Below are 11,269 nucleotides of genomic sequence, written 5' to 3'. Positions count from 1 at the left end.
AAAATAGAGCAAGTTTTTGAGTCGGGCGCGCACGGTTTTTGGTGGGACTACCCCCTGTGCTGCCCAGCGCTGAATAAACATACCTACTTTACAATCTTACAGATTGTGGAGTCTGCTTTCTGCACGTCACTATATGTAGTTGTTGGAAATGCAAAGGGTTGATAGCTGCAGCATAATCCTGGTAGATCCAGAGATTCTCCATGTGCACCTCTTGTAAAGCAAGCTTCTGGTCACTCTGCAGTTTTCCTGTGCTCTATCAAGCCAACATCCCTTTCCATTCCACTTGAACTGTGTTGCCAATCACATTACCAACAAAACTGTCAAGCAGTAATAGGTGAATGGCAAAATGTAAAAAACATTGTGCTGTTCCTGAGATCCTATTTTTATCTCTTGTGCTTTGAAAGGCATTCTTGTACATGGGTGCAAAATCTACTACTGCTGAGGGTTTTTTTTTCCTTTGATACTGACAATCAGTACCTGAATATCCTCAACAAGAGAGAGGAGAAAGAAATAATTGTGGAGTCTTTTCAGCTTTCAGACAGAATATGAGAACATACTTCAGGAAGATCAACCTCTAGAGAGAAAGCTGAATGTAGGAGTAGGCTTAACTTGAAAACAGAGCTAATGGGGAACAGCTATTACAGACAATACATTGTAGTGGTGCTGGTTGCCTTGCAGTTAGATGGAGGATTCGGTCACCTTGTCTGTATTTGGACCAATCATAAGTTTTATATTGGCTTTGAAATACAGAGCTAAAAGTAGCCCCAGTGTATTCACTGAAGGAGAACATACCAAATGCAAGGGGGAAAAGGGGCAACTGCAATCAGCAAAGAAAGATCAGTGATAAAGTCAAGGGAATAAAGCAGTGACTGCACTGAGAATTGGCATTAACCCAACATGGAACTCTCAGAATACAAATACCCTGTATCCAAAACCAACTGTCCTAGGGTAGATGGATCTGTCTCTCGGTGCAGTAGAAGTTTGGTTCTGCATTTGAGACCCTTTCCTCTTACAATCACCGCATAACATCCTGTGAAAACTTTTACACCCCTTGTGAAAAAGTTTTGCTTGAAAACATCTGGTTGAGAGTTCTGACTGCAAGCTCCAGGTTATGCCGCATACCTACAGAGACCAGTCTCAAAACCTTATTAAATGATCCTTGAGCCATCTATTTGATTAGCGTGGAAGTGTGGGGAGAACTCTGAGCAGCAGTAAAAGGCCAGAGGACAAAATAAGGATGGAACGTAAGGGACCGAGAAGCATGAGGTTTAGACAGTTGGTTTGAAAGCAGCATTTTTGGTAGTCATGGATGTGTTTAGACATGGATGGTAGTACCCCTGTGGAGAATTGGTTAACCGAACAAGGACATGTTAACATCGGAATGTTGAGTCATCAAGACCTTAAGAAATATCGAAAGCAGCTTATGTGAGAGTCAATGATTTACAAGGACACTCTGTCCTTGTTATCTTTGAGGAGGTTAGCACAGGGAACTTGTGGTTAACAAGAATGAGAATTTTGCCTAGAAACAAAGAGCATAGACGTAAGTTAACTTTTTAGCTGGCCAGCCAATAAGGAGCTTAACTTTTGCAATATGTATGAGCTAATTATAAGTGCTATAAAAGCTGTAACCGTAGTTGAATAAACGAAGTATGCTGATCTCTCATATTGAGTGACTGCTTCTTCCCTCCGTTCCGGCAAATGGCAACAAATTGGCGCCCGAACAGGGACCAGAGGACATAGGACCGGCGACCCGATAGCGGAGTCCGGACCCGGCGACCCGATAGCGGAGTCCGGGAGCCACGGTCGGCAGAGAAGTTGAGTGCGGTCCTGTAAGCAGCGCAGGAGGCGAAAGGGATATCTTCCCCGCGCCCGGGAGCACCTATAGAGGCTGGCCCGCCTGCTACGCGCCGCCGAAGTCTGCAAAGGCTGCAATTGTGCACAAATAGAGGTATGAACAGACAAGCGGCGTATAATTTGCTCAAATGCTTTTTAGAAAAGCGGGGCACTGAAGGGATAGATCTGAAAAAGGAACTTCCCGATTTATTAAGCTATGGTGTAGTCAGGGGATTTTTTACAGATCCTAATACAGTTTTTGAGGAAAGCGAATGGCGAAAGTTTGGGGATAAATTATTTGATGCTGTTATAAATGAGGAGAAAACAGCAAAGAAATTAATGAAACCGTGGCGGGCAGTTATAAATACTATCACTATGCATAAAGCTGAACAAAAAGTTGCTGCTGCTGCAGCTGAGAGGCTGGACGGTACGGTTTCTACCGGAATGCCCTCTGCACATCAAGCGAGTGCTGCTCCTTCGCCTGACTGTCCTTTGCCCCCTTCCGTACGCACCCTGGTTGTTCCGCAGAATCCTAGTGGACCTTGGGATCTCTCCCATTTAGATTCCTCTTTAGGAAATGAGTCGGCAAGATCACATCAAGCTGACGAGGTAACTATAGGGGAGATGCCCACGGCTCCCCCTGCCTCTGCAGAGGTAGTCGGAACCGGCGAGACAAAACAACCATCACTCACGCCAGTATCTAAACGAGGAAATAATCCCTTTTTAAACCAGAATGTGTCAGACCTTGTTTCAGAACGCCAGCGATGTTGGCAAAAGGTTACGGAGGCGGCTATGAGCTCAGGCGATCGAGAGGCTGCAGCCAATCTCATGACTGAAGCGCCAGCACGGGCCAGACGGCAGCGCGCAGGGCCGGGCCGTGGGGCGGCTGCGCTTCCCTCCCCGCCGCCGGAGCCGCCTGACGGCCCGCGGGGAGCCTCACCCAGCTGGGACTGGCGGCGCAGCGCTCGGGGCAGGCGGCAGGCCCGCCGGCCACACGTCTGTAGCAGCATGGACGCCATCTTGGCGCTCGCGCGCGGCTGGGCGGCGGCAGCGGGCTAGCGGCGGCGGCGGCGGCGGGCTGACGGCCTGCTCATGTCCCGCCGCCCGGGCCCCGCGCTGCGCTCCCCACACGCCCAGTAGCGCCGAGCCGCGACCGGCGGCGACATTTGCATAGCACCGCCCCGTGGAGCTGGGCACGCCGGGAAGTGTAGTCCTCGGGGGCGCACGCAGAGTAAGACTGGAAACATCTGGGCTGAATGGACTTTAGCATCAAAAGAAGTTCTCAACTGTTAACTCGAAAAATTAACTACATCAAAATGAAGCAGGTACCAGAGATCCTTGGAAGTTTCCACTCCTACAGGTACGCTTTGGGTCCCTAGCCGATGGGTAAAGCCTGCAGTAGAAGAAAACAATAAAGACAGCTCCGAAGAGCAACAAGGAACGACACGGAACACCGCTCCCAACCGTGGAGAGACATAGTACCACGTTGAATGTTATCATAGAAGAAGGCTCATATGTGAGCGAGCCAAAAGAACTGTCAATTGCCAATGTAACGTGTACTGTATGTTACCAGTGTGATCCTTGGATTTTATGTAAATGTTACACCTGTGGAAAGGCGTGGTGGCGTCGTAAAAAGCTTGCAAATTGCTGGTGTGAAAGTTGTCTAAACGAACAGTTTTTGTTAACTAGACTTTTGTTTGTGACAGGGCATGAACCTTTGAACAGCGACCGATATCCTCACTATCGAACTTGCTGGGTTAAACTAATAATCGAACAAGCAAAGATAATATTGGTTGGCAGTCTCGAGTGTAGTAAAGCTTGTCTAGTGCCGGCTATTTGGCCTGTCCCTGAGGAGGACTGGATTCGAGTAAAAGAAAAGTGTAAACAGCGATTTGCTTGGAAGTTGACTAAAAGTCAGGCAAAATCTATTTAGTGAAAGCTACCCGTAAGATAATAAGTAGTATCTTAGTTGTAGCAGATATTTAGATATGATGTTATTAGCTGTTGTTATAACAAGCTTAATCGCCTCGGTTACATCTGTTGTGCCTACTAGATCTTTTGACCCTAGAGAAAATGTCTGGGTTACGCTTAGCAGAGCTGTGAATACTACTACCTTTTGTGCTAGTTTAGCTACACCTAGTACCCCCTTTATCACTTGTTTAGTTGGCGTGCCATTAAATGACTCAGATTGGATCACCTTTAACCAGTCTCTTGTTCAGATAGGGATTACTATGCAATCAGATCGAGGCTCAAATATGAATGATTGTTTTGAAAAATTTGATAAATGGAATTTTAAACTTCCTATTGGTCCGAACCCTCAAGAAATTGAGCTAGTTGACTCATTGAATGCCTCTCATTGTGTATATATAGACTCTACTAGGTTTTATTGTCTTGGTGAAAGTTCTAACCCATCCTGTATTACCACTCGTGTAAATCCAATTGGAAATCAGTCTACTTGGAATAATTGGTGTAACCATGTCCATCGAGACCTATCAAACCTTGCCTTTGGAGTACGATCTCCTAGAAAGTTACCCCCTGGTCTATTTTTTATTTGTGGTAATAGAGCATGGAATGGAATACCCTCAATGCCTGTTGGGGGTCCATGTACCATTGGTCGCTTAAGTTTAGCTTTACCACATCATCATCCTAATAAATCAAATCCAACAAGATGGAAAAGAAATGTTATACAAACTATTCAAAACACCTGTGACGATAATGTACAACTTTGGAATAAGTGGGAAACAATCTTTGCCTCCATCTTTATACCAGGTATGGCAGCAGCTCGTGCACATCGAAACCTAGAGACCCTCTCGTGTTGGATTGTTAAACAAGCTAACCTAACTAGTAAGGTTTTGTCTAGCATAGCAACAGAACTGGAATCGATACAACACGCTGTTTTACAAAACCGCATGGCCATTGATTTTTTGCTTTTGGCCCATGGCCATGGATGTGAGGATTTTGATGGGATGTGTTGTATGGATCTGGAGGATAACTCTAGCTCCATACACAAGGAAATCAAACAATTAATGGAGCATTCGCAGAAAATACAGCAGGATGTTGGGTTTTTTGGGTTAGAAGATCTAACTAATCGATTGGGTCTAGGAGGATGGCTAAAAGGGTTAATTCAAAGCTTAGTTTTAATTTTAGTAATGCTTGTAATAGGACTTTTGATTCTTAGCTGTGCTTTATCATGTATTAAGCGTCTTGTTACTCAAGTAACTAATAACGTTTGGCTAGCACAAAATAAAAACGGGGGAATGTGGAGAACTGGTTAACCGAACAAGGACATGTTAACATCGGAATGTTGAGTCATCAAGACCTTAAGAAATATCGAAAGCAGCTTATGTGAGAGTCAATGATTTACAAGGACACTCTGTCCTTGTTATCTTTGAGGAGGTTAGCACAGGGAACTTGTGGTTAACAAGAATGAGAATTTTGCCTAGAAACAAAGAGCATAGACGTAAGTTAACTTTTTAGCTGGCCAGCCAATAAGGAGCTTAACTTTTGCAATATGTATGAGCTAATTATAAGTGCTATAAAAGCTGTAACCGTAGTTGAATAAACGAAGTATGCTGATCTCTCATATTGAGTGACTGCTTCTTCCCTCCGTTCCGGCAAATGGCAACATACCCCTTGGTCCAGAAAAGTACTACAGTCTAAAAAAAAGGCACATAAGTTAAGGGACTCACCTAACTTTGTCATCTGAAGTTAGGTGCTTAGTCTAAGCCATCTGTTAAGTCCCTAGAGAAATACTTCTAGCGGGTGTATCACGCTGTTGGTCAGAGACCTGAGAAATGAACACTTTGCCCTCTGTAAGAAAATTCTTTTATCTGTATACTGTTCTGGAAACTCAAATAATGATTAATTTACATTAAGCAGCATCTTTTTAGACAGCTTAAATTAAATGAGAGGAATCACACATAAGCAACTTGATCATTAACAGAAAATAATTCTGTGCCTAACCAGGGATCAATATTGAGATGCCTGAAGTCCCTAGCTCAAGTCCTCACTGTTTCTTTTGGCAACTAGATCATCATCCATTTTTAACCCTAGAGAGTTTAAAAAAAAAAAAAAAGTCTGTTAGAGTATAAATTCAAAATTCAATTACTTAGCTGCTTAAATAACTAGCAGACTTGAAAAGTCTAACAGCAATAGCAAAGAGAGAGCAGAAGAGGTGACTGAAATGCCTGATACAGAGATCCTGGCTATAAAGTCTTTCCTCAGTGACAAACAAAAGGTCTTTTATCATAAAAAGAAAGACAGAAGGGTTTTCACTGGAGGACAATAATTCAAAACTATGGAATGGTTCTCCAAGGAGCTGTATTAGTAGTTAGTCAGGATGCAGCTTCATGATACTCTTGTTAAAGTGACAATCACGACTTTAAAAGGATTATTTCAGATCCCAAAATATGATTTTTTATATGAAAAAATGATTTTTTTTTCTCCCTGATAATTTCAAAGATCCAGCTAATATAAAATACCCAACAATCATTCCAATTGGTACATCTGTGCACAAGAGTGAATAGCTAAGAGACCAATGGCTGAGGGGCATTGGAAAAGTGATTGCCAAAACGAGTATCCATAAAGTTATACCCTTGGCTACTCTGGGATTTCAAACAAATGTGAGTTTAATAAGGTCATTTTTATATCTAGATGCTTAAAATGTAGCTGAAGTATTAACTCTTTTGTAGATGTACTTTTAAATCCTAAGTAAGCAATAAACACACATAGATTTTTTAATTTCATTTTGTATCTGTATTGAACAAAACAAAATTATATATCTAATTTTCAGAAGAGATCTCTAACTTTGGGTGATGGCACAGACACTCAGTGTCAAAAGCAGTTTGTGTCTGTGTAGTTTTCTGAGTGTCACACACAAAATATCTGGGGTTTGGAAACTCGGAGACCTATACCATAGATACAAATGAAAATTAAATTATTGAAGTCATCTTCTCTGAAAGGGAGGAAACAAAACTCCACAGAGCTACTAAATTATAAAAGACCCCCTCCCTGCATGCACACCCTGGCGCAAGCACACCTTTAATATATGTACCTCTTATAATATACAGACATTTAGAAAAATCTTCATTAGTCCAAAACAGCAGGTGCTAAATCAGGCAGCTTTGCAATGAAGCTATGCAGGGAAAGTAGAAATAAATAGTTTACAAGGAACACAGACTATCACCTTTTGCAACACTGGCATTACCATTTAAATGGTCCTTAACAAGGATCTTATTTTGCTCTATTTTACATTCATGCTTAGCAAACAAATGCTGAACATTCATTAAGCAAACCTGCTATAGCAAATGAAAAAGATACTTCAGGAATGTTATCACACTCTGTGTTCTGAGTGTGATAAATAATTAAAAACCTGTTGGCACACTGGTGTGTGTTTTATGTTTTATATATGTATAAGACTCCATATCTGCAGCAGGTAGGGAAACTATCTTTTCCTACAAGAGCCTATCACTCTTGGATTTGGAAACCAAATGTTGGAGTCTTCTTTGCAGTTAATCAGCATTGTTCTATTGAAATCAGCGGAGCTGTTTACATCATTGGAATAAATGTTCCTAACTATTTACTTCCAAAAGAAAGGAAGTGATGACCGACTTTTAATTGAACTGAATAATTTTACATATGATTGAGAAATAGACACCTATTTAATTTTTGTTTTAAATTTATGTCTTTTCACAAATGCAGAAGATTAAAAAAAAGTGCAGCAAGCTTCAAACCAGAAAAAAATATCACATTTTGTATTATGTAAGGCTAAAATGACATTTGTGTTACTGTAGATGGTTCATAGAAATAGTATGAAAAGGAAATAAAATATCCATAAAAAACTTTTGCAATCAAATACCAGTTTTCCCACATTCCTCAGTCGGAAAGATAATGCAGGTGCATACACCGGAACATACACAATAGGAAAATTGTTAAAACTACCCTAAAAATCTTTGAGAACTTTCTTAAGTATGAGATTAGTTAGTAATTATACAGTATTCTAAATTGAAAAATATTATTGTTTTTCCATTGGGAAATGCCATTGAAAAACTCTTCTTATTTTTTTCCTCTGATTCAGACAATTAGATGAAATTGTCTCAAATTCACAAATTGTTTCAGTTAATTGAATGAACAGGTTGATAAGATATGTTTCGGCTGATAAACAAGATGCAGCTTTACTTAAAAATAAAATCTCATTTAAATGCTATAGGAGCTTCAGCTCCTAAATCATTTGTGTTATTCTGAAACTGGTGTACTGTCAAGCTAGTAACGTATTTTCATTTTGATTATGTACAGATTTCCCTTGTACTATTAACCACTTACTCTCGGGGACTGGGTGGTGTATAAGCCTTCACACTGGCTTTCTCTAGCTTGCAGTTAAAGAAGAAATGCCAGTTGCCCAGTTGTAGGCAATGTAATTATTAGAAGCCAGAGGGCAAGTTGTTCACAGTGGAAAAATCCAGGGAAAAATCCAGGGTTGGTTGGATTTGTTATTCACTTGGCTGCTTTATTCTTTCCTCTTATTCAGTAGAGGGTTGTATAGCCTTTCTTTGTCTGTATAGACTGCTCTTTTTTGCTTTTAAATCATATAATGGCAGACTTAAATTTTTATTTTCTGTCTAAAATTTATATGAAGGTAAGTTCTGTGGCACTTAAAAAGCATCATATATAAAATACATATATGTTGTTCAAGTGTGTACATAGTGTACAGCAATAGGTATCTTTTAAAGAAGCTACTTCTTTGCTTGCTTGAATAGTCAGGGGATTTGAGGTTCAGGGAGTCTCAAAGTTTATGTGGAGGAGCTTAAATTTAAACCGAACTGAACTAAATTTATGTTTCTGTACCAGGGGAAGGCATACATTCTGCTTTTCAAGCACTATGCCTTAACCCCACTGCAGCAGATTAGCCTTGGCAAACAGCCATAAACCCACCCAGCTGCTAACTCACTCCCTCTCCTCCATGGGATGCAGCAGTAGTGGCAGGGGGAATAGAATAGAGAAAGCTCATGGGTCAAGGTAAAGACAGGGAGACTATCACTGTCACAGGCAAAACACTCTACTTAGGGAAACTTAATTTAATTTCTTGCCAATTAAAATAGATTTGGGTAGGGAAAAACCTCAACTTCTTCTCACAGAGGCCATCCCTGCAACCTTCCACTCCCAAAATCTGAATGTTGGACACCCACCTAAACAGAAATAGGCAAAATAAATAAATAAAAAATCTGAGAGGGCACAGATTGTTGTATTATTCAAAGTCACCAGAAGGCACCATTACAGTTAGTCTGACAGTCTGTTGAACTGTATGAATAGGCAGTTAGATCTGGAATAAATGCTTGGGTTTTGTGCAATTCTTCTTTACAGGCAATGAATATCGCCAGAAAAGTCTGTTTTGTCCAAGTCTCTCTTTGACAGAAGCATTTATTAGATGCAAAGCTGCTGCCTGCAGGTTAATATGCAGGTAAAACAAAATAATTGCATATTGTCAGATCGTGGCAATATGAAAGGATCGGGAAATGTAGAAGCAGGCTAAGAAAAATGGGTAGGGGACCAAAACTATGGGATTTTCTGCAGTTCAGGTTCTTAGGAAAACTGGAAAATACTAACTCTCCCCAACCCTGAAGGTATTCAAGCAGCTTTTCAAATTACCTTTCAAGGACGCTCAAACAGGAAAAAAAATACCCTCTGTGTCGGATAAAGGGCATATAAATGTGTAACCCTCAGGATGGCAGTCTCTGTAAGAGTGGGAAGAAGAGGGATGAGGGGCTCACCCAGGTCTGGTTAGCATTACCTGAAAATGCTAAACTTTTTTAAACTGTGAAGCCCCACAGATACCAAGTAAGGGCAGTGCCTCTGACTGAGACTTGAGTGACAGATGAGGTACTTGCTAATTTTTCCATTTTAATGTCTCTTTTTCCAGATTAATGGTTTTTCACCAATGGATCTACCTGTAAAAATCCCTGTGTTTATGCTCCAGTGATGTAAACTATAAAAATTGTTACCACACCAGCGTGGTTTCTGCCTTCACCAGTTAGTGTCTTTCCCACCAGTGCTCAAGCACAGTTTGCAAAATAGAAATGGACAGGGATTTTTCCCAGTATTTTCCATGGATGAGGCTTTTCTTCTTGGGAATAAGGCATTTGAAAACGAGACTTTAGCCATATGAATGTGATCTGTGCCCCTTCATAAAGTCCTTAGCTCATTTTATTTCCCAGTATTGACACAGTTAATGGGCAAGGACATCAGAACAAATGCCAATAGCAGCAGAAGGGGTTGTGGGGAAGAATCTTACCCATTTCTCACTCAGCCTTATGTTTAAACACATAACTGACACAACTGAAGAACCTTATAAGTTTATATACAAGAGACTGTAATTCCATTAAGAGTTAAACAATTCACCATTTACAGCAGCCTGAAGTGAGCAGTTAGGGGGAAGCTTACCCTGCTGATTGTAACCACTCTACAATGTTAGAATACTGTGTGAAACCTGGTTAGTGATCTAATCCATATCAAAACAACTTCAATATTATTTTTTTTTAAATACAGGTTATTTTTCTGGTAATGCTGAAGTAATTCCTGCCATCAATAATTGTGGTTGTCACATGACTAGTGATCTTAGGCAGATAAAGATAAGTCTAAACTTTAACTATGATGGAGACTGAGAACTTCTTAATACTACACGCACCAAAATCAAAATGCTTGCTTGAGTTGTTATAGAAAGGGGAACAGAGTACAGATAATACTCCAGATCCCAAGATTTTATCCTCTTACAGTGTCTAAAAAAGTTGACAAACTACTTCTGTTTGCTCAGATATGATTCGTACTTCAAATTGTTATACTGCTCATTATTATTGCGGACTATTACTTATTAGTATTACATCTTATAAGTGCATTTCCTATCCTCTGGGGGAATTAAAAAAAAAAAAAAAAAAAAAGGAGTTGGGTTGTACACAAGGAGTATGTAGGTAGAGACTTTCTGAAGATATGAGTTTCTATTCAAGACAGACAGAAGGTTTGTGTAGTACCTCTGAGACCTCAGTGCTTAGCTGAAGTCAGGTCACATTTGGATCTTGAAAGGTTGTATCAGTTGTTTGTGGCACACTACAACTTGCCTCTGTTGGAGGACTCCTGTTTTGGGGAACTGCAATCTGAGCACACCAGCAAATCAACACAATTGTGCTGCAATGGAGAGATGGGACGCTGCTTGATGCAAACAAATGTTCATTTATTGTACACAAGCATGAGTTTATATATGTTTTCAGAAGCTGCGCGCTTTAAACAGATTGGTTCTTTAAGCTAAGCATTACATACTAGGCAATCCCTGATTGGTGGCTAACTACAAACAAAGGACACTTTAAGTAAGTTTTTACAGTCATCAATTAACAGCAAGGTGTTACTTCTCCTTGGCACCATCTGTGCCTCATTCCCTTATCTTTTCTCA

At 40.6% G+C, this 11,269-nt stretch overlaps 1 protein-coding gene across 1 annotated transcript; it reads left to right on the top strand.

Annotated features, from left to right (window-relative positions):
- Positions 1 to 1,343: 1,343 nt before the first annotated feature.
- Positions 1,344 to 5,416, top strand: LOC119140896 (endogenous retrovirus group V member 2 Env polyprotein-like). Its single transcript, XM_037372562.1, has 2 exons — positions 1,344 to 1,948; positions 3,194 to 5,416. The coding sequence occupies exon 2, from the start codon at positions 3,822 to 3,824 to the stop codon at positions 5,106 to 5,108; it is 1,287 nt and encodes a 428-aa protein (XP_037228459.1). The 5' UTR covers positions 1,344 to 1,948; positions 3,194 to 3,821; the 3' UTR covers positions 5,109 to 5,416.
- The last annotated feature ends 5,853 nt before the right edge of the window (positions 5,417 to 11,269 follow it).

Source organism: Falco rusticolus, chromosome W (assembly GCF_015220075.1).
Source record: "Falco rusticolus isolate bFalRus1 chromosome W, bFalRus1.pri, whole genome shotgun sequence".
NCBI lineage: Eukaryota > Metazoa > Chordata > Aves > Falconiformes > Falconidae > Falco > Falco rusticolus.
This window is presented reverse-complemented; position numbering and strand designations above follow the sequence as displayed.

Bases quoted from the DNA above. Each gene is read 5' to 3' on its own strand.
- LOC119140896 (XM_037372562.1), top strand. From the start codon at position 3,822: ATGATGTTATTAGCTGTTGTTATAACAAGCTTAATCGCCTCGGTTACA.